Here is a 24282-nt window from a genome sequence, read left to right on the forward strand (position 1 = left end):
TTTTTTATTTTTTACAAGGTAGCAGGTCTAGTTCCTGACTCCCCTTGCGATCAGCAGCAGTGGGGGCTCACAGAGCAGCTGGTAGTGTGTGAGCTCCCTGAAAATGCAGCTCAGCGGCTCAGCCGAGACAGTCCAACCTTACTCAACCTCCCAAATCCCAGCTAGTGTCAGCACTGCAGACATTGGACACCCCTCAAGTTGGCACCTGGGGTATATGCCCCCCCCCCCCCCAGTTTTGGCCCTGGCTGTTGCCCACCCTTCTCCTTCATTACTTGTGGATGTGGGAGCTATTGATCATATATGAAATAATAATAAAGCTAAGTAAGTAAATGTATTTGTTGGGTGAGGCTACCTACAAAAATGACAAATACACTATGCATACTATGCAGGGAAAAGGGTATTTGAGCACCTGCTGATTTTGTACGTTTGCCCACTGACAAAAAAAATGATCAGTCTATACATTTTAATGGTAGGTTTATTTTAACAGTGAGAGACAGAATAACACCAAAAATATCCAGAAAAAACGCATTTCAAAAAAGTTATAAATTGATTTGCATTTTAGTGAGTGAAATAAGTATTTGATCCCCTATCAATCAGCAAGATTTCTGGCTCGAGTCTGCCAGTCCCGCGAGGCGCGGTCACGCTGTGTGTGTTGGGTGCGCACGCCAGCTATCCACGTCTCTTAAAGGGGACATACAGGCATGCTCATTTGCCCACCGCTGTCATTGTGCCGACGTGTATCAGCAAGTGATTAATGCATTGAATGCAATGATAAAAAAAAAAAACTCTTTGCCTTTACAACCACTTTAAGAAGGAACACAGGAGTGATTGGGATAGATCACTCAGGGTGTTTACTCAGAAAAGGAAAGGAATTATAAATTAAACATTTACCGGCCCCTTCCCTCGCTCTCTATCCTGAAAATCCCCTGCCGCAGCCTGCGGGAGAGGAGAGGAGGGAAGCTGGCAGCACTGCAAGGGGCACCAGGAAGCAGGGGAAATTGGCACCGCATTACAATACCTCCCAACTTGTTGAGATGGGAATGAGGAACACCTATAGGCAAAAGCATGCAGGCATAGGACACACCCCCTTGCCACACCCATTTAAAGGAGAATTGTACAAAAAAACAAGATTGGTTAAACCCACAAGTGCTTTTTTACCACTACTATTCCTTTATATTGGCTTTAGGAATTTACAAATGCAGCAATTTAGAAATCAGATGAAAGGTTTAGCGCTGGGAAACAATTTTTGATAGATAAAAAGTGTGTTTTATATACATCAGATCAAAATGAGGGAGGAATGAGGGACAGAGGAACATCGCTCCGAATCAGGGACAGTTGGGAGCTATGCGTCAGGTGATTCGGGAGTGCCCAGGCACCTCCGGCACACCCTGAGCACATGTTCCTGATAAAGTGGCCGCTGAGTGTATATAGAGGTGAGTGGTCCCCTAATAATGGATTGCTATCTCCATGAGACGTACATTGGTGGTGTATACCTCCCCTCCCCGGTATATGTTTAGAGGCGTGTACTGCCTTTGTACATGACTATGGCACTTAGCTTCCACAGAGGGCACTGCTCTGCTCCCTCCGGCTCTATGACTAGCACTCCCAGCCGGAAGTATTGTACGGTGTGTGGGCGGGGCTCTGTTGTTGTCCGTACACATGGTACCCTTCAGGTGGATGTAGACCTGTGTACGGAAAGCCCCAGCGGTGTACATAGAAGGAAGGTGGGATGTCTTTCCTCAGGGAGATGGGGCTATCTGCTGCCCTTCTGGCTGCTACCGGAGGAGCCGCAATTGCTACATGGAGCTACATCAGTGCCAGGAGAAGGAAGGAAGCTGGACGGGACTGGAAGTCACCACAGGAGGAGCACCAGGGGACAGAGGAGCCATCTATAGTGCCTCATTCCAGACATTGTGTACAAGGAACTGAGCTAGATGACTCAGATATACAAAGAGGAGGGAAAGCAACAGGGCAGGGCACAGTGCCAGAGTATGAGGAGAGAGCAGGGGGTACATACACAGTACAGGAGGAGAGGGGGGCAGCACCGCAGGTGGAAGGACAGACAGCAGGGGGTATAGTCATAGTACAGGAAGATAAAGGAGCTGAGCAGGAAAGATCAGAAGTGCAGGTGGAAGTGGAGAAAGCATGCACTGCACACACAGTACAGGATGACAGGAGATCACAGCCAGAGAGAGCAGCAGTGCAGGTGGAAGCAGAGACAGAAGAAGGTAGTACACACATAGTACACGATGATGCTAGATCACAGCCAGCGAGATCAGCAGTGCAGGTGGAAGAGAGAGCAGATAGATCACAGCCAGCGAGATCAGCAGTGCAGGCGGAAGAGAGAGCAGATAGATCACAGCCAGAGAGATCAGCAGTGCAGGCGGAAGAGAGAGCAGATAGATCACAGCCAGAGAGATCAGCAGTGCAGGCGGAAGAGAGAGCAGATAGATCACAGCCAGAGAGATCAGCAGTGCAGGCGGAAGAGAGAGCAGATAGATCACAGCCAGAGAGATCAGCAGTGCAGGCGGAAGAGAGAGCAGATAGATCACAGCCAGAGAGATCAGCAGTGCAGGTGGAAGGAGAGACAGAAGAGGGTAGTACACACATAGTACAAGATGACAGGAGATCACAGCCAGAGAGACCAGCAGTGCAGGTGGAAGCAGAGACAGAAGAAGGTAGTACACACATAGTACAAGATGACAGGAGATCACAGCCAGAGAGATCAGTAGTGCAGGTGGAAGAAGAGAGAGCAGATAGTAAATACACTGCACAGGTAGATAGGAAGGCATACATAGTGCAGGAAGACACAAGATCAGCAGTGCAGGTGGAAGAAGAGACACAAGGGAGTGCATACACAGTGCAAGAAGAAAGATCAGAGCTACAGACATCACATGTGGAGCCCCCTATCATAAAGGAGCTCAGTGACAGCGATATTTGTACACAAGTACAACCTCAGGTAAGAGTCTTCTGTGTTAAACAACTTTTGTTTCCTTCCTGTTTTGTAACCCTAGTTTTTATATGCTTGTGCTGATTACTTGTACAAGTCACACAGACTTGTATGCTGCTGACACACCAATGATAATAAGGTTGGCCATAGATCCTTTTTTTTTTTTTCTATTCTACTGGCGGACCAAACAAAAAACAAACCCCATCCACATGAACAGATATAGCCAGCACCCGCGTCTAGAGCTCATGCGATACTTTACATCACTTTAAGGAATACAACAAACAATCCTCCAGGCTCATGCTTTTCAGCCCTCAGTGGGCCTTAATCAGGATTTAGCCTCGCTGAGGGCTAATACAAGTGAGTCTGGAGGATTGTTGTATTCCTTAAAGTGATGTAAAGTATCGCATGAGCTCTGGAAGTGGGTGCTGGCTATATCTGTTCATGTTCACAAATTTAAAGTGGTTAGGAGCTTTTTGCTTTACCACACTTACAAGAATAGTTACAGGTGAGCAGAGGCTGCTATTTATTTGGGACATTACCTCATCCACACAAGTGAGTAAGGATGAGCTCCGGCGTGTTCACATGCTCCACGTGCAGAGCCCACCAGGAAGTTGGCGCTGCTCTAATCACAGGCAGTGAGACATTGTCCCGATGCGTGGCTGCAGAGATCGGACTCTGCACATGGAGCATGCGAACATGCCTGAGCTCATCCCTACAAGTGAGTGCCATTGTATCCTGATAGCGGAGCAGTCACACTGATATATACACTGATCAGCAGCTGCAGTTGATTGGCTGTTTTGTCCAGTCAATGGCCATAAGTGGATCAAAATTTATTCAGGCCCTGCCAAACTGGCCAAAATTTCATCTATGTATGTTCAGCTTTAAAAAGTAGGTAAACCAATTCTGTTTACACTGAAATTCTGTATCTAAAGTGGACCTTTCAGTAAATCTACTACTAGTCTGCTAAAATGAATTCTTGATATGTCACAATAACAGTATTTCTTGTGACATCACAAGCCATGCATTAAAGTGGTTTTAAACCTAGTTACATCACTTTTATCTACAGGTAAGCCTATATAAAGGCTTACTTATAGGTACTGGAAATATGTCCTAAACCGTGCATGTATAGGAGATATTTACCATATACGCTTGCGCTGATTTCCTCGGCACATGCACACTGAAGACAGGGCACGATCGTACTATTTTTTAAAGGGCTTGTGCCGTGACTGGCGGCTCCTGCATGCATGCGACTCCAGACAGTCACAGAGCCTGAGTCCATGGCCCCCGGAAGGAAGAGGGGCTAAGATGGATGTGGCCACCAGCAGGACATCGCGGGCTTCATTTGCAGGTAACTGCAACATAATGGGCTTTAGCCCGTTATGCTTTTACTTTGCAGGGGGAAAAAAAAGAGGACATAAAACCCATCCGGGTTTACTTCCTCTTTAAGCCAGCTCAAGCCTAATACTACACCAGGCTGCCTTGGCTAAGTGTAGTGGCTAGTGTGTGTGTTATTGTTAGCTTGTGCTAATGAATGTGCTCTTCTCCATCTTTTGTCATTCACAGCACTAGCTGACAGTTTCAACTCTTTGTTTATGTTTTCAAGACTTTTCTAGGACACATGTTAGACACAAGGCCTGCAGGCCACATCGCCAGTCCATTTTATGTGGCCTTCACACCCAGGGCTTTTTTTCAGCTGGAATGTGGGGGAACCATGTTCCTTCAGACTCTCTGCTTCCCTATCACCACTGTCACTTGTAAACACAGAAGCCTTCTGTGTTTACAAGGACACCTTTCCTCTTGGCAGCTCTTACAGATCCCTACCTGCTCTGCACTCACAGCAATCAAAAGGGAGATGCAGGTGCAGTGTGGGATGGGGCATCATGTGGTAAGCTGCATTGTGATCCCCATCTGTACCCAGGTGTAGATGCCAGCCAATAATCTCCTTGCAAGTAAGAGAGTGAGGCGGAGTCTCTAGGCTGCCAGGAGGTACTAGAGGTGAGCGGGTTGGTGCAGTCTGTACATAGCGCACCCCTTAACCCTGCATGTAGGGCACCCCTGAACTCTGCGCATAGGGCACCCCTGAATCCTGCACTAGTCACCATAAGTTGTGCAGCTAAGTGACATGCAAATCTCATCGTAGCTTGGGAAACGCCTACCAGTCATAGGAAATTGGTCACTGGCTTTGATGGCTTAACCCCAGGTTCTGAGGGACCATCCTAGGAAGCACTCTGTAGAACAATTCCTGTCTTTCCTCCTGTCTGGTCTGGATAAACATTTGCCTTGTGCACCATCAAGAGGCAGCTGTCTGCCTTCGCTATCCCTTTTTAACCACTTTGCCAATAAAATGGATAATTTATTGCATATTTTTTTACTGAAATTTTGCGCTAATTTTGTGTAACATGAAAAAACTACCACTGTAATTTAGTAGAGTGGCTGCTTTAAGAAAATATATAATGTTTACAGTTTTTAGGGATTTTTAAGTAATCTTCAAACCTAAAATGATTTTTTTTTTTTTTTTTTTGTTTCAAATAATTTTTATTAATATAAAACAGAATATTGACAAAGAACAAATGACATATACATAGAACAGGTTACACAGCTCAATCTTAAATTCCACTCCAACAATAGGCATAATTATTACTACTTTAGAGAACTGGTAGTAGGCAAAACCGGAAATTATAATGAACCCAATTGTTCAACAGGGTTCTATGCCCATGCAAAAGTTAGAAGAACAACAGGAGGATCGTTTAACCCCTGAGCAACAGAATAGGAAGCCCGCCTAGTCCTAAAGTGGCATCTATTGTGTACCCTCTATGTATACAGCTGTAGATAAGTTATCCGGGTATGTTCTTGTATGACCTGAGGGAATGTGATCTAGGCGGATCTACAGTAGCGTGGGATGTAGGGGGAGTGTGCTAAACTGGAGGCTAAAGAGGGTAATTAAAGTACATGGGGAGTGGTGAATACATTAGGGTCTTAAATCGTTCAGTGCACAGGTAAAAAATTGCATAGCGCGTGGTGCACTATTGTCGCAAAGGTGAGTATTATAGGGTATGAAGTCTTGAGATATATGTCAGTGTGGGGTATAAATGGCAGAGATAAGTCCGAAGATAGAGAAAGAAGACGGGGGGGATTTTTTTTTAAACAAAATGTAAGAAAAATTGAAACGCCTCTGGGGCTCAATTGGTGAAGAGGGATATCATTATTATGGCAGCAGCTAGCTGTCATAACCTCGGTATCCTCTTCTTCAAGCGGAGGTCCACCCTAAAGTGGACCTTCCGCTCATCGGAACCCTCCCCCCCTCCGGCGCCACAATTGGCACCTTTCAGGGGGGAGGGGGGGTGCAGATACCTGTACTGTACAGGTATCTGCACCCACTTCCGGGATAGCTCTCTGCGGAAAGGGGCGTAGATTATGCCCCTTTCCGCAAGTGCCCGCCCCTTTCCGCAAGTGCCCCGCTGCCTGCTGGGAAACGCACAGATCCCAGAGGCAGGGGGGACTGTCCTTATTGCGCAGTGCGACTCGCGCAGGCGCAGTAGGGAACCGGGAAATGAAGCCGAAAGGCTCCATTTCCTGATTCCCATACCCAAGATGGCGGCGGCAGCACCCGAGAGACGATCTAGAGATCGGCTTCGGGTGCCGACATCGCGGGCGCGCTGGACAGGTAAGTGTCACTATTTTAAAAGTCAGCAGCTGCAGTATTTGTAGCTGCTGGCTTTAAAAAAAAAAAAAAAAAAAAAAAACGCGGAGTCCCGGCGGACTCCCGCTTTCAGCGGGCGGTCTGCATTCACCACAAGATCAATTTTATTGGCGGTAGGAGAGGGCCCCCTCCCGCCATGCTCCTGTGTGCTCCGCCGCTTACCTGAGCCCTCGGTAGCGGCAGAGGTGATCGGGCCCTGTCATGTCTGTGGTATGGAGAGGAGTGAGGGGAAGATGGCCCCCACCCGTCTCCATACCACCACAGGGCGAAAGCGATGTTAAAACATCACTTCCGCCCATAGCACTTAAAGAGACATATATTTTATTTTTATATTTCAAATGACATTTCATTTTTTTATTTTAGTGTAAATATGAGATCTCATGTCTTTTTGACCCCAGATCTCAGATTTAAGAGGTCCTGTCATGCTTTGTTTTTATTACAAGGGATGGAAGGGGCCAAAGTCACATCAAAGCATTGCAGGTATCTTTTCAAGGTTGCATAGATGGGAACGGGTGCCATTGAAATCAATGAGCTGTGACTTTGTGTCCAAAGTCGCATGAGAAGTTGCACTAGTGGAAACGGAGCCTTAGTGTGGTTGCCTGTACTATGATCATTGTAGACTGTGAGCTGAGACCCCAGAGCACTTCCAGCTACACTGACAGCCCCTGTGTGGATGGAGCTTTTTATTTCTTAATTTTCTCATGAATTGGGATGTACAATGAGAGAACACTGGGCAGGAACCTATGATCAGCTCCTCCCATCCTCTATACACCCACTGGCTACACAGGAAAAGTGTCCCTCCCAGGAAGTGATGTCACTAGCTTTCAGTAACCACACCCACTGGCTGATTTTACACTCAGAAGGAAGTAGAATTTAAGTCATCTGACAGCACTGCATACTGCAAAATAACGGTAGAAAATCTGTGATTTGTTTTCATTTTGGGACATAAGGCTGAACTTGGCTCACATTAATGATTGCAGGGGAGAATTTAAATGTTAGGGTGGACATCCACTTTAATGGTCTTGTCCTGTATAGCCCTTCCTAGTGTAACACAGAGGCAAGGTTGTCCTGAGGCCTAATGCCACTTTCTTCCAAAAGTGGTTTCCTCCTTCCACCTTAACCAGGTGATTGGTCTGTATGTGGTGTATGCTGCGTGCAGCGCACACCTTCCTCTCTGTTACCTCTTCTTTCTAGCAATCGGATTGCCTCTTTGTCCTTCCTGAAGGTTGGCGTAGAGGGCTCCCTACCTCTTTCTCCGCTATTACATTTTTTAAAGATGTGAATAGGAATCTAAATAGAGGCGTTATGGAGAGCATAGAGCATATAGTAGTGGAGGACCCCATATCATTTTTATCAGATTGAATCTCCCAACCACTTACCAATTTTTATCCAACTAGCCATCTTTTGTTGGATTATTTGGATTAATGGGTTAACTTGATATAACTTTCTAAATTTGAATGTACATTTATTCCCTAATAGGGAAACACTACTTTGCCATAACCCTGGTGTCCTCTTCTTCAGCGGGCAGTCTGCTTTCAGTTAAAAGTGGTCTCTGCCTTGGATTTGCTACAAGACCAGTTTTATCGGTGGTGGGTGTAGTGCCTTACACGTTTTGGTATTTTTTTGAATCCATGCTACTATTGCTTAAAATATTTTCTAGAAAAAACTCGTCCTATATGATTTTTTGTTACAGTGTCAGGTATCTTCACAACTATAGAAGTTAAGCTAACAGGTTACTTACTAAAGACTTTGATCCTTTTTTAAATATAGGCACCACATTGGCCTTAAGCCAGTGCAGTGATACCATGCCAGTCATTAAAGAGTCTACAAAAATTAGTAACAGTGGCTTATATAACGCAACTTCTGGATATGTCAATTTTGAGCCATTGTGGATCATTTGAGGCTGTGTCAATACTATCCCCATTAAGAACTTGATCTTTCAGGGTGCCAGCATCTAATCCAGCTAGTACAACTGCTATGAGGACAACCCTGCAGGTTTGAAAACATGGCCAGGGTCCAGTATGATACGAATTTCACTTGTTCTCCCTATACTTCTCTGTGGGGCAACCTTGCACTCCCTCACCTGGCTCACTGTGCCGGATCCCGTCATATGGGCTGGATATGGCATAAAAACACTGCAAAATATAATACCACAGGGGACTCTCTTACCCTTTGACCTTAAACGTACCTACAACCTACCTAATAGGATGTTCATCTGTTTTCTAAAACTGACGCAACGGAGCACCCAGTCAATAACTCCAATGTCAGGCTGTTACATCAGGGTTATGGGCTGACCAGAAAGAGTAAGGCTGACAACAGATGGAACTGGTTGGCCTAGGCAGGTGACACTGATTTGGGACCGACAGATGGTACTGGTTGCCACTAACAGGCACGTGGAACTGGCAGGTGACACTGGTTGGCATTGGCAGGTGGCACTATTGGCACTGGCAGGAGATTGGCAGGCGGCACTGGGGTTTGGAACTGGCAGATGGCCCTGGTTGGTGATGGCAGGTGGCGCTGGTTGGCAGTGGCACTAGTTGTCACTGGCAGGTGGCACTGAATGTCACTGGCAGGTGGCAGTGGTTGGTGTTGGCCGGTGGCACTGGTTGGTGGCAGGTGGCACTGGTTGGCGGTGGCACTGGTTGTCACTGGCGGTGGCACTGGTTGTCACTGGCAGGTGGCACTGATTGGCGGTGGCACTGGCAGGTGGCACTGATTGGCGGTGGCACTGGTTGGTGGTTGCAGGGGGCATTGATTAGAGGTGGCACTGGTTGGTGGCACTGGCAGATACCACTGGTGGGCGGTGACACTTGGCACTGGTAGGTGGCACTAATTGGTGGTGGCACTGGTTGGCGGTGGCAGGTGGCTCTGGTTGGCGGTGGCAGGTGGCACTGATTGGTGGTTGCAGGTGGCATTGATTGGCACTGATTGGTGGGGGCAGGTGACATTGGTGGTGGCAGGTGGCACTGGTTGGCGGTGGAACTGGCAGGTGGCACTGGTTGGCGGTGGCACTGGTTGGTGGTTGCAGGTGGCATTGATTGGCGGTGGCACTGATTGGTACTGGCAGGTGGCACTGACTGGTGGTTGCAGGTGGCACTGGTTGGTGGTTGCAGGTGGCATTGGCTGGCAGGTGGCACTGGTTGGTGGTGGCAGGTGGCACTGGCAGAGGCACTGGTTGGTGGTGGCAGGTGGCACTGATTGGCGGTGACACTCGGCAATGGCAGGTGGCACTGGCAGGTGGCACACTGAGCACTCTGTTACTGAAAAGTAACAGAGGAGCTGTCAGAATTGAGCTTAATGTCGGGAGTGGGCGGGACCCAGCCGAGGTGTGAAACTGACAAGTAACAGAGGCAGATCTGTCAGATTTGAGCTTGATATCATGTTGGGCGGGACCCGGCCAGGGTGGGCGGATCAAACAACAGCCAACGATTGGGCTGCTTAAGAAAAGGGGCGTGGCCACATACAAGTAGCGGCCTGCCCAGATCCCATTGGCTGGTGTTTGATAGCTGCTGGGTCCCGCCCACCCCGGACGGGTCCTACCCACCCCCGACATCAAGCTCAAATCTGACAGATCCTCCTCTCTGTTTCACACACTTAGCATTGCGCTTGATGCTTGCCAGAGCCGCTGAGGGAGGAGGACGGCAGTCAGTGTTAATGTGCTGCATGTCTGGGGCATCAATAGTGAGTGGGCTGGTGGCAGCTTAGGCGCCAAGTTACGATTTCTGGTCGCATTGGTGACCTGGTGCCTGGGGTTTGTCGAGCCCTGCTTTACTATCTCCTTGAACAGTCCCAAAAAGGACTCCCTTTTATAATGGCACGTGGACGTTCCATCTCTCTTGGAAGAGGACTGCCTTCTGCAATGTGTCCCCACCATGATATCTGCCACCATGAGATCACTTTATCCAACTAAAATGTATCTATGTTGTGTACTATACCCCTCAGCAACTGGTTGCAATTTATCCTGGCAGACCGGCAGCTTGCCCTCAACATGCTCACATGTTTTGGTCTTGCTGCAGGTTGTGTGTTTCTAGGTAGGTGTATTGGATACAATTAAAGCTGAGTTCCAGGCTTTTTTCTGTTTTATTAAGTCAACAGCTACAAAAAGTGTAGCTGCTGACTTTTAATAAACAGACGCTTACCTGTCCCATGGTCCAATGATGCAGGCACCCAAAGCCCCGCTCCTCTCCCCCCCTCTTCTCCGTGACGCCGTCATTGTAACTGTGGGCACCCGGCCGTGACAGCTTTCCCAGTGGACAGGAAATCTTCTGGGACCTGTGACATCTCCCAGAAGATTGTCTAGAGGGAGGGGCTGCCTAGTGGGAGAGGAGGAGTCGCCTGGACAGCCAAGAAGCAGAACAAGGAAGTGGGACAGGAAGTGCCTCTCTAAAGTAGGCACCCACTTCTCCCCCCCTCCCCCCCAAAAAAAATTGAATGCTAAATGTGGCATGTAAGGGAGTGAGGATTGCTTAAAGCGGAAGTTCCACTTTTGGGTGGAACTCTGCTTTAACACAATTGACAACCTGTCTGTCCCTACGGACCCCTTGACCCCCTTGGTGCTGCTGCTAGGATTTTGTGGAGGCCTCTAAACATGTCAAGTGTCAAGCTATTTCTTTTCTTTTCGGCCTTTCATGCTAGAAGGGAAATCCTGCTGAAATGGAAGCTGCCCACACCACCCACGGTTTCTGGCTGAAAGGCAGTGGTCAACGGGGCTCCCCCCTCATAAGCTTGCGTACATGAGCCAAAATTTGGGCAGGCTGGATGGATAGAGGTGCAGGGCATAAGTGAGGGTTATCTATTGTACTACCCACCCGCACTTCTCTCTCCCTCCCCCCCCCCGGTCCTTCCTTTTTCCCTTACTTATCATAGCCCTCCATTCTCCTTGTTCCTCCCCTTTTTTTTTTTTTTTTAAGCTCTGACCCAATCCATGGTAATGTTGGATTCTTGATTGCTACATTTAATAGGCTGTTTCTTAGACTAATCACAGGTTTTGGATTCATGTCTGTAGGACTCCTATGACCATTTATCTATGGTGTTTATTTTGTTGTTTTATTGACCGCTTGGTTTGGTTTATGTGTACCTTTTACACATTCATGCTGCTGAACACATTTAACTACTCCAAGGACCGGAAGGTTTTACCCCCTTAAAGCGTAATTCCACCCAAAAGTGGAACTTCCGCTTTAAGCACGCCTGTAATTCCACACATGACATGTCATTTTTTTTTTTTGGGCGGGGGTTGGGTACTTAGTTTAGAGTGGGACTTCCTGTCCCACTCTCTCCTCTTGGCCGCCTAGGCGGCCCCTCCCTCTCTGAAATCTTCTGGCACATGTCACGGGTCCTGGCCACTAGCAGAGCGCAGTGTGACTCGCACAGCCATGAAGCCTGAAAGCTGTCACGGCCGGGTACCCACAGTGGCTATGATGGCGCCAGCAGAGAGGAGGGGGAGAGGAACAATGCTCCGGGCAGCTGCACTGCTGGACCATGGGACAGGCGAGTGTCTGTTTTACTAAAAGTCAGCAGCTACACTTTTTTTGTAGTTGCTGACTTTTAACAAACTAAAAAACATGTGGACCTCCGCTTTTTTTTTTGCGACTATGGCACTGCGTTACTTTAACTGACAATTGTGTGGTCGTGCGATGCTATACCCAAATAAAACTGACGGCAGCTGCTGCCGTTACCGAGGCAGCTGCAGCTGCTGCCGTTACCGAGGCAGCTGCAGCTGCTGCCATTACCGAGATATCCCTCTTCAAAAATAGGACGTACATCGTCGTGCGCTGGTCGTTAAGTGGTTAAACAAAAAATATTAAAAAGTCAGCAGGTACAAATACTGCAGCTGCTGAGTTTTAATAAATGGACACTTGCCTGTCTTGGGTGCACACGATGTCAGCAGCAGATGATGAGAAATCGCTCGTCTCTCGGCTACCCCCGTCGCCATCCTCTGTCAGGGAATCGGGAAGTGAAGCGGTTCCCTACTGCGTGTCTTCACTGGTCCCCGTTGTGTTCTGGGAAACACACACGGGGAGGGGCGGCAGCTGTGGCTAGCTATTCCCGGAAGTGGGTTCAGATACCTGGATTATACAGGTATCTGCACCCCCCTTCCCCCTGAAAGGTGACAATTGTGGCATCGAAGGGGGGGAGGAATCCGATGAGCGGAAGTTCCACTTTAGGGTGGAAATCCACTTTAAGCTTTTCCAATAACGGTCAACAACAAGTTCATATTTAATTTAAATCGATGATCTTAATTAAAAAGTCAAATATAATACAATTGTATATAAAAATAAATATTTTTTAAAAACTGTCTATTTTCGGCCTATTGTATTTTTCATTTTTGGTATCGGTTTCGGCACCAAAGAACCCATACGGTGCATCCCTACTCTTTACTGTTAATGTGTTGTGTGTTTTTTTTTTTTTTTTTTTTTTTTTTTTTTTTTGGGGTTTGTTCTTGATGTTATTCTGTTTTTCTTTGTAACATTTAAATGTTGGTAGTGTCATTTTTTTATATTTTTAAATGCTCTTTTCCTGTTTTATTTACAGTGGGGACGGAAAGTATTCAGACCCCCTTACATTTCTGTGTTTTTTCTGTCAATATGGGGTGCGGTGTGTACAATAATGAGGGGAAAAAAATGAACTTAGGATTTTAGCAAATGGCTGCAATATAACAAAGAGTGAAAAATTTAAGAGGGTCTGAATACTTTCCGTCCCCACTGTATAGCTTTTTAACTTTTGGCCGTAAGCTACATAGGTTTTATTTTGAGCCTTTTTTACTTCTTGCCCATGGGAATATATTTTGCAGTGTGTTTGCATACAATCACTTTGCAGTATTTCCAGTTCCTTAACCACTTGCCGACCGCCCCACATATATGTACTGTGGGGTGGCAACTCCTACAGGTAGAATCACAAACTGGTACGTGATTCTTGACTTCCGGGTCTGGGGCGTGCACGCTTGGTGCCGGCGACTAGCTCCCGCTCTGATTGGACACAGCGGGAATCGATCAGCAGGTCCAGCTGACCCGCCAATCGCTCCAGACAGAGGCAGAACAGAGGTCTGTGACAAGGGAGGACAGAGATCCTGTGTTTCTAAGCAGGAACATGGATCTCTGTCTTTCCACAGTACAAGTAACGCCCCCCACACTAGAGCTGCATGATTCTGGGAAAAATTAGAATCACAAATATTTGCTTAGAATAAAGATCACAATTCCTTTATAAAATGTCCTTCTATATACAGCCTGAATGTTTGTTTTTATCTTGCAGTCAGTTAGCAGGGATGACTCATTAAAAGAACTGTCAGGGCCGCAATTAAGTCTTTGTTTAAAGGCTACGTCTAACTTTTATGCCTTGTTGCATGTTACACCCATATTTAGGGTGTAACATGGTGGTGCCAAGCTGCTCCCCCCTCCCCCCCCCATTCAGGATCATGAGGTTCTTTTACCTGGTGGCTGCTGTTGTTTAAAACATGCAGGGCGTAATTCGCACAGCCATGTCATTCATTCATGGAGATCTGTGAATGAATAAACCACCATTAGGCCATCGCAGCAGAGGAACTTAAAAGTATCAGTAGAACACTCGTCGTTCAATGACACTTCCTCCAGTTCAGTAACCAAGCTGGAAATAGTCTGCTGATGTGTGTTTTCAGTGAAGTCATCTTTTCCATAAAAGGAATTTTTTATGCAACATTTTGGCTTGCCTGCTGTATTTTATGAATGTTTCAAATACTAATTTTGTAGATTCTCTTTCTAAAAGCTGCGTTCATATCTAATCGGGTTCAATCAAGTTTTTAAAAGGATTATTGAGAGTGACTAAGTTGCGTCTAGACTACAGCTAGATGGACTTTTCCACAAATGATGGGGTTTATTTATCATCTATGGATGAATGGAGCTGTAATATAGGTGCGCTCAGGACAGACTTTGGTGTGCACAGGGAGGCATTCCTGCACATATTCTGACTGACAGGTGTAGTTGACATTTCAGACACTCCTGTACACACGGTCAGAAATTCCGTCAGAAAAGGTCCGATCGGACCATGTTGTCAGATAATCCCTCCGTGTGTAGGCTACATCAGACTTTTTCCGTCGGAATGACCGACCAACAAAGTTTGAGAGCTGGATATAAAACTTTCCAACAACATGATCCGATCGGACTTCTTCCGATCGTTTGTAGAGAATTCCGATCGGACAAAGTGGCAAGTATGCTCAGATCAAATTACGAGACCAAAGCTATTGGCTACTAGCCGCAACGTAGTCCCGTCGCAACGAACAAACATCCTCACGTTCCAAACAATCATATTTTCCAACAACTTTGTCCGACCGTGTGTATGCAACACCAGTTTCGGATGGATTTTGTTGTCGGAATGTCCGACTGTGTGTACAAGGGCTTAGGCTTAGCACTGTTTAGTGTCAGCACTTTTATTGGAGCTTGCCAAATGCCCCATGCATTAACAAGCCTTGTCACACATTTGTGATGCTTTCAGGAATCAGCTGACAGTCTTTTATGTTTGTCAGAATCTTAAAAGTCAATTCCAGATGTTTCTTATCTTTCCTAAACCCATCTTTATCATTGTAAAAGCTTTAGGGTCCTTTTACATGGGTGTCCGCAGTTCAGTCAAATTTTTTGCTAAGAAAAAAATGGTTTACATACCAGTTTTTAGTCCAGTTTAGTTTACTTCAGTTTACTTTAGAGGTCTCAAACTGGCAGCCCTCCAGCTGTTTTGAAGCTACAAGTCCCATGAGGCATTGGAAGGCTGACAGTTACATGCATGACTCCCACAGAGGAATGATGGGAGCTGGGAGGCCGCCAGTTTGAGACCCCTGTTTTACATTACTAGCACATTATAACGACTTGCCTGTACCTGGAGCCCTCCAGCACAGCACTGTCATCTTCACCCAAATTTCCTTCCAGGTTTGCAGATTCCAGCTCTGTGAATGTCCCGGGAGTTGCAATGACGTCACTCCAGAGCATGCATGTGGGAGCCCTCAGCTCAGGCACGGAGCTGTAGGGGTCTAGCACAGTATGCTGTCCTGCCAGAAGCGCATGCGCCAGTGAAGTCACAGGCTGCATGTTGTGAGAATACCCCCTAAACAGTGCAAGTTTCGGAGATCTTCACTGTACCTACATGTAAGTGTTATTATAGGCTTACCTGTAGGTACAAGTTCAAAAAATCTAAATGATTCAGAGAAGGATTGGGAGAAAGTGCTGTGGTCAGATGAGACCAAAATTTAGCTCTTTGGCATTAACTCGACTTGTGTTTGCAGAAAGAAAAATTCTGACTGTGACCCTAAAAACACCATCCCTACAGTCAAGCATAGGGGTGGAAACATTATGCTGTTTCTCTGCTAAAGGTACAGGCCAACTTTGCAGCATTGTGGGGCCAATGGATGAGGCCATGTATTATTAAGTCTTGGAGGAGAACCTTCTTCCCTCAGCCACAACACTAAAGATGGGTGGTGGATTTGTCTTCCAGCATCACCATGACCTCAAACATACTGCCAAGACAACAAAGGAATGGCTCAAGAAGAAGCACATTAAGGTCAAGGAGTGGCCTAGTCATTCTCCAGACTTAATCCTATAGAAAATTTATAGAGGGAGCTGAAACTTGGAGTTGCCAAGAAACCTAAAGGATTTAGAAAAGATAGTTAAAGAAGAGTGGACAAAAATCCCTCCTGAGATCTGTGCAAACCTGTTGACCAACTACAAGAAACATCTTACCTAAGTACTTGGTGGAGAAACCCTTGATAAGCACAAAGTGATGTTTTACTTGGGAATCAAATACTGATTTTTCTCACTGAACTGGAACTCCATTTATAATATTTATATCTACTGGATTTTTGGTTTGTGGTCTGTCGCTATCATTTAAAATACACCTATGATAAAAATGATAGACCCTTCATTTCTTTGTAAGTGGGCAAACTTACAAAATCTCCAGGGGATAAAATAATTTCCCCACTGTATGCGGTCTCTGTGTTAAAGCCCACCCGCCGAGAGACCACATATATGCCTACAGCTGGCAGGCAGAGGTTAAGGTTGTTGAACTCATCCCACTCTGCAATATAACCCACTGATTATCATTTCTTTTGCTTTGTTTCCTTGCTTTATAAGGAGCCCCAAATTTCTAGTGCACTGTGTGAACTTAGAAAACAAAGCAATGTCACTGTACCATTTTAGGGGGATAAAAACCCCACCGACATGATGACCCAGTTGCTGCACATGTTTTGTTTAGGTCTTCCACCGAATAGTGACGCTCAGTCTACATCATGGCACGTAAAGGTGTATAGCTTTTAGGTTAAAGCTGGATTAGAGTTAACTGTATTAGTAAAATCTTATTAATGGCAGCTCCAATTAAATACATCACAATTGTTTCCCTACTTGAGCTCCACTAACTGCTGTTAGTGTTTTGCCTTAATGAGTCCTAGTGTCTGGTCAGGAACGTGGAGTGCAAGAAGCCATGGAGAAAATAATCATGAAGGTAATCTTTTTACAGCTTTATGCAGCTAGTTTTCTTAACCTAGCAAATATATAAGTAATAATTCTCTTCCTTTTTGATTTCACAGCACTTTTTAAAACTGCTGTTTTTTTCTTGTTCATATGAAAGCTTGTTTAAAAAAAATAGTTTGCGTAGTTTACATTGAATATCTGTATAATTATAAAGCTATTACTCAATCCTGTTGAAATATTATTGTTACCTGGGTCCGCAATATGGATCCAATACTAATGATTGTATAGTATGCTGATTTTCCTAAATATACATTACTTTATATAAACTGTAGGAAGCAAAGATTTTTGTGTGACATGCATAGCTATTTTGACATTTTTTTTAGGCTTGCTGATGTACATTTTTTTTTTTTTTTTTTCTAAATTGTTCAGAGCAATTAAAAAGTAGGTATTCTTTATTTGGTTAAGACCTGTCTGTGTCTGTGTGGTAACGTGTAGCTAAAAAAAAATGTAATCTTGCATCTTACCAGTCCTTTGATGTAGTAGTTGCATTCGTTTATTTTGTTCATCATACCTTCATCTCCATTACATGGTAAATTGATGGAGTTAGTAGTCTATTTAAGCAAAATATGGTTCTTTGTGCTTTATTTTAAGCTCAAAGTAAGTGACATGGATGATACATTTCTGGCAAGATCAACATTTTATTTCCTGTACTTGCTAAACAATTTTTTTAGTCTAAAAATAAATGTAGCCACCACATTTTAAGGAATGCTAAGCTGCAGTAATTTTTTTTTTTTTTTCATTGGAATTTGAGATGCTTGAGGGGGTCCCATCCACCAGGGGCATAGATAGGGGGGGGGGGGGTGGTCAAGGGTGTTCAACTCCCCCGAGCATCCTGACTAAATGCACAGACCATGTCCCTGCTGTTTAGCATCAGCACAGTAGAAGCAATCAGAGTTTTGGAGTGCAGCAGCCAGCCCCCCTTCTATTGTGCCACACCCCCTCAGTTTAATAAGGGGCCCCCCTGAAAAGCATGAAATTGCTGCAAGGTCTCAGTTACCAGCAATTGAGAGTGCAAGGTTGAGGGAACACCTAGACTCCTCCTCAATCTTATCGCATGGCACAGCTGAAGGGGGACTGGGGATGCCGAAGTTTTCCTAGGAGGATGGAGCATTGATCCAATGTTGCATCTGTCCCCAGCTGCTTCTAAGATAAACAGAGCAATCAAAGACCACTGATCACTCAGTTCTCAGCTGTCAGTGAGCAAAGAGTGGTGGCTGTCAGTCCCTGCCCCCCCCCCCCCAGGCTGTGGAGGGGGCAGGAGCGGCTGGCTAGCTGCTTGTCCAGGTATCTGGGTGAATCCTGACTTTAAAGTTAGGATCTTTCCACAGCCTGGACCTGCTGAGTGATGTCAGCTGACAGCGGGCTATAGCTGGCTGCCGGTGTCTTGTCAAATAGCGTCCTCCATCAGATAGTGTCCCCTGCGTACTGCGCATGTGCAGTACACAGGAACACAGATTCCGAAAATTGCCGAGGATGAACGGCGCCTGCGCCGTGAGTCCAGGTTCTATCCCCACTATCCAAGTGGACATAGAGTAAGAATAAAAAAGAGCCGAGCGGAGCGAGGCCGAGCCCGAAGCGTGGCGAGCGAAGCTCGTCCGCGAGGGGCCCTCTAAAATTCACAACCCTATGTCCGCTTGGATGGTGGGGCTACCACCTCCACTCACGGCGCAGGCGCCGTTCAGCTTCGGAGATTTTCCGAAGCTTCGTCTGCTCCCTACTGCGCATGCGCAGTACGGAGCGGACACCATTTGATGGGCGGACTCTATTAGGCAGAACACCGGCTAAAAATGGGTCACAAAAGTGCAGACTGAACTGCACTCCCCTCCAGAAGAAGTACGACCAAGCAGTATGCTGTCCCTTCTTAGCGCATGCACCGGTGACATTATGGCTGCTTTTCATGTTAAACTCTCCTAAACACCACAAGGAGATATTCACTGTACTTACAAGTAAGCGTTATTATAGGCTTACTTGTAGATACAAGTTCAAAAGTGTTTACTACAGGTTAAGACTGAATAAAAACCATACCATATTGACCAGATGCAAAGGGCACCATCCTGTGGTAGGCAGTGTACAATATATATTTTTTTGTTTTTTTCTTCTCTTAAAACATTTAATAAAATTTCTTAGGACACCGTTTTTTAAGGTTTAAATAAGTCACTGAATTTACTGCCCACCACAATATGTTGCCCCTTGCACCTGTTCAATTTGCACAGTAAGGTTATCTAAAATCCAGTCTTGGGTCTCGTTCATATCCTACATGACGATGGTGCAGCAAGTATACTGCAAACACCTTCACACAGGATCAGATGTTCCAATCTCTGCTCAGGCTGTACGCCTGAGTGATCCTGGCTGAAAAGAGCCAAGGCTGCTGCTGTAAACATGTATCCACCTGTATATGCTCATCCAGTGGTGACCTGCAGGTAGGTATATATTTTTGTCCTTGGATAAAATCTCTCTGCATCCAGGGTCAGAAATTTGTCCCTAACAGCAGTTAACCACTGTAACCCACAGTTTGTTAGTGTGTCGCTCAGGCTCATTCGATGTGGGGAGTAATGTAGATGATACAGAATGTGCTGCAGGAGTGCCGGTGTCTTGTAAAATAGTGTCCTCCATCAGATGGTGTCCCCTGCGTACTGCGCATGCGCAGTACACAGGAACACAGATTCCGAAAATTGCCGAGGATGAACGGCGCCTGCGCCGTGAGTCCAGGTTCTATCCCCACTATCCAAGTGGACATAGAGTTAGAATAAAAAGAGCCGAGCGGAGCGAGGCCGAGCCCGAAGCGTGGCGAGCGAAGCTCCCCCGCGAGGGGCCCTCTAAAATTCTTAACCCTATGTCCGCTTGGATAGTGGGGCTACCTCCTCCACTCAGGGCGCAGGCGCCGTTAAGCTTCGGAGTTTTTCCGAAGCTTCGTCTGCTCCGTACTGCGCATGCGCAGTACGGAGCGGACAGCATTTGATAGGCGGACACTATTAGGCAGAACACCGGCAAGGGATGGAGCTCATCTCAGCTCCTGTAGTCACTGAAGGGAAGAGAGAAAAAAATCCATGGTTCCTCACATCCACGGAGTCCTATGGTAATGTAGTAGTGATGGGAGAGACCTCAGCCTGGGCTCCCGCCAGACCCCACACCAACACGTTTTGCTTTGTCCCCCAGAGCTTAAACATGGGGACCACTGGATGTGCAGATGCATGTTAACAGCAGTGGCTTTTTTGAGCCCATCACTTAGGTGAACTGGCTGAGCAGCTGACAAAAATGGGAACATCTGGGATCCTGGCTGTAGGTATTCATGGTATATTTGCCATTTGCCATTTGCATCTGCGTGCATTGCGTTCTATTCAGTTGATTGGGGATCGTTTTTTGCTGCGCTGCATTGCAAAGCCTCATGGCCTCACTCTGCTGTCAAATGTTTTTACAGTACCTCTCCCAACATAAAAGTGTAAATGATGCCCTTAAGTTTGAAAGTCCAGAAACCCCGCCCCCCCCCCGAAAAAAAATAAAATAATGATCTATGGCCCTGCCGTCCACCATCAACACCACTAGTTTGGGTTGGGAGCTGCACCTACCATTAGCACTGCTGAGCATTCTACATGCAGGATTACATAAAAAAAAGAATCGGCTGGTCATCTCATTAGGCAGTGCAAGCCACTGGAGTGGTAAGAGGGCTTACAACATGATTACATCTACTCTATAGGACTGTAGTGACTTAAGGGCATGTACTAATGACAATGATGGGTCTGTGTGACAAAGAAATGTCAGCTTTCTAGCATGAGTAGCACTAAACAGTAAATATGGACACTTTTGAATGCATTTTAAGAGGGCATATTAGAAATCATTGATGAGTTCAATTTATTTGGGGGGGTGGTCTACATTGAACCATATAAAATAGTCATACTGGTCCTAACTTGCCAAGTATTGCTGAATATTTGACATTGGATCATCCCTATAACAAATTTCATCTCAGTAGTTTGTGTATTGGTATGGTTGATTTATTAGAGCTTTGTGGTCCAATTGAGCTGTGGAAGGACTTATTTGCAGGTTATTACAGACTCTAGGGTGTATGTGTGGTCCAGACATGTGGGGGATAGGTGTTAGTAACAACATGGTCTCCCTTCTCTTTTTGGAACTGAAAACGGCCAATAACAGATAGTTATATCGGTGGCAGTCATCCATAGATTGCAAACTGTATACAGTGGAACCTTGGTTTTACGAGTAACACGGTTAGCAAGCTTTTTGAAATGACTCAGTTTGCTAGTGTTGTCTTGCAAAACGAGCAGAGTTCAAGCTAATGGGCGGTGCAGTACCACCTTTGGCCAGAGGTGCGGGGGCGCTGGGGACACTCTGGTTTGGAGCTGTTCGAAAATACTCCGCTCCAGAGTGTTTCCAAGTTCAGCCGAGCTGTCCCTGAGTATTTCCGAGGCTCTCCGGCGCCCCCCCCCCACCTTTTGGCCACATGCGGTATTGCATGTAATAGAAGTCAATGCGGAACTAATTATCTTTGTTTCCATTGACATCTATGGGGAAACTCGCTTTGATATGCGAGTGCTTTGGATTACAAGTATTCTCCTGGAACGAATTATGCTCGTAATGTAAATAAATATATATAATTCAAATGCTCATTTGCAACATTGTCATTTTAATTGGCTGAAGGTTTGTGTAATCTTAAAATGTTGAGCAATGTTCCCATGCAGTTCTACATTAGTTTATTAACTACTAGCTGCCTCCTTCTGACTGGACGTTCAGGAACGTCCTTCAGAAGGAGGGGGGTCGCGCGCAGCGGCACTATCCCGATGCGCTCGTGTCACCCGGACACGGTGTATCTCGGATCGGCAGGAGGGCTCTGTGATTGGCCCTCCTGATCACATGACTGCCGTGTCCAATCACAGCCGGTTGCTAGGCAATCGGCTCTCCTCTCCTCACACAGAAGTCGTCGCTGAGGAGAGGAGAGCCGATTGCTGCAGCCGGCTGGTGATCAGTGAGTATGAGCTGTTTTTACAGCTTTTTACTCACTGATGTCTAGTGTAAACACACATGTCCCCAATATACACATGTCCCCACAAAAAAAAAACACATGTCCTCCCACATATGTCCCACTAAAATCACATGTCCGCATATGTACATGATAATTTGCGAACATGTGTCCGTGATCACACAAACCAATTATATGCTTAACGGATTTTTTTTTACCAAAAACATGTAGTAGAATACATTTTGGCTTAAATTAATCACAGAATTCGATTTTATTGGATTTCTTTTAAAATCGGAAAGAAGAAAACATTGTTTTTTTTTCTAAATTTCCGCTTTTTTTTTGTAGTGGTTAATAAAGAAAATGTTGAATCAGTAGCGTGTAAGCATCCAGTAAACCATACTAATAACCACTTTTGTATGGTGTGTTGTTGTGTTTTTTTTTTTTTTTTTTTTTTTTTTTTTTTTTTCTTTCCCCCCATCCTATTAAAATGGGAATGAGATGGTGGTTCTTAACTCTAGGAACCTTCCAGCTGTTTTATAACCAACTTCCACAATCGTAGTAATAGTACTCATTCATCTGAAGGGTGAACATAGGAATACAGCAGATGGCTGTTGATGTTATGCTCCCTTGATCATCTGTTCCCACAGCCTGCTGATTGTACAGTAAAACCACAACATATTGCTAACCTTCGCTAGGAAAAACTCTACTGGAATTCTGGGTCAGCTTCTGATGGGTTTTGTATACAAAAGTATCAAAAAGGAAATTTTGACATTCCTACCTGTAGCATGCCAAGCACTTCCTAGTGACAACTGCAGAAAAAATGTATTTGTATATTTGCATATGGGCATGCTCTAGAGCAGGGGTACTGAATTGGCCCAGTCGCCAAAATTTTCTTTGGGCCGAGGTGCGAATCTCAAGTCTGTGCTATGGCTCAGAAAGATTGTAGTCGCTGTATGTCTATCAAAGCATGAGAAATGTACAATTTCCTTAGCGTTTCAACAATATTTATTGTCAAGTTTCAGTTGCAACATTAAACATGTGGACAGTTGGAACTAGGATAGCTTTACATTTGCTTTTGTCTTTGTATGGAAAACTAGCAACTATTATTAACAAAAACAATATGGAAACAAATCACTAACTCTTTAATAAAACATAAAAAGCACATCCAAGTTTCAAGTAAAAGAAATAATCACCTTCTGACTTAAACAACTAAAGGTGTCAATTTGAAGACGTGCACAAATTATCTTCAGTTTTATTACAATTTTTTTTTTAACCACCCAAAAGCCTTCCCTGTCTAGTGAGGAGAAAATTTGGATTTTGATTGTCCTGCCAGTAGTTTGAATCTTGGCTTAAATTGAGTTACTGCCATTCTCATGCACATTGGTGAGCCTGGAACGATACTTTGTTTTAATAATGTTCATAGTGGAGAAAGCTGACTCAAAGCTGTATGTAGATCCAAACATGGTCAAGGTGTGTAGTGCTACCTTGATTAGACAAGGGAAATCAGTCTCAGGCACAGTCTGTAGTCAGAAGTTAGGAGGATCAGTTCCTTCAAAGTGCTATCTAAGTGCAATATTTTTTTGCAGGTCAATCATTTCTGTCTGTAGAGATCCCTCTTGTGCCCACTTGAAGGTCTGCATCACCTCCTTTGAAAACACTGATATTTTTAAGGAGGAATGGATTGTGGATAAACGGGAGGATCTGCTGTCCAAGACTGAAGCTATCAAAACTTTTACTGAAGTTTCCAATGAGTTTATTTATGAAGTCAACAAAAGGAGAAAATTCTGTCTTTCCTTGAATCTGTTCTTTGTGAAATGCAAGCACTCTCCTTGCAGATCTTCCTTGAACAAATCCAGTTTTCTCTGGAAGGAGTGGACAGCGGTCATCAAATCACAGATGGAATTGTTCTTGACTTGGAGCTTTAAATCGAGTTCATTAAGGTGTGATGTTATGTCCACTAGGAAAGCGATATCCATTGTGGTCTCATCTTGTTAAGTCTTGCTTTCTGACTTTAGCGTTGCACCAAGAAAGTTGCTACTTCAGTTCGAATGAACCAAAAGCGTTCCAATACATTGCCTTTACTCAGCCATCCAACATTGTTGTGAAGTAAAAGGTCATTTGCACTTGCATCAGATTCTTTAGGAAACTCTTAGTAAACGATGTTGATGGGATGAGGATA

General features: G+C 45.3%; 1 protein-coding gene across 2 annotated transcripts in view; it reads left to right on the forward strand.

Annotated features, from left to right (window-relative positions):
* The first annotated feature begins 1609 nt into the window (after positions 1-1609).
* ARL9 (ARF like GTPase 9) overlaps positions 1610-24282 on the forward strand; it is a 34363-nt gene continuing 11690 nt past the window's right edge. Inside the window, exon 1 of one of the 2 annotated variants that reach the window (XM_077475405.1) lies at positions 1610-2959. In XM_077475405.1, coding sequence (XP_077331531.1) covers positions 1730-2959 — 1230 coding nt within the window. In that variant the 5' untranslated portion in view covers positions 1610-1729. Of the gene's footprint in view, positions 2960-16993; positions 17106-24282 lie in introns of those variants that run through there. The other variant, XM_077475406.1, reaches the window with a different exon arrangement.

Source organism: Lithobates pipiens, unplaced genomic scaffold, assembly GCF_037356315.1.
Source record: "Lithobates pipiens isolate NorthernLeopardFrog02 unplaced genomic scaffold, aLitPip1_a1.2 Scaffold_13, whole genome shotgun sequence".
Classification (NCBI taxonomy): Eukaryota; Metazoa; Chordata; class Amphibia; order Anura; family Ranidae; genus Lithobates; species Lithobates pipiens.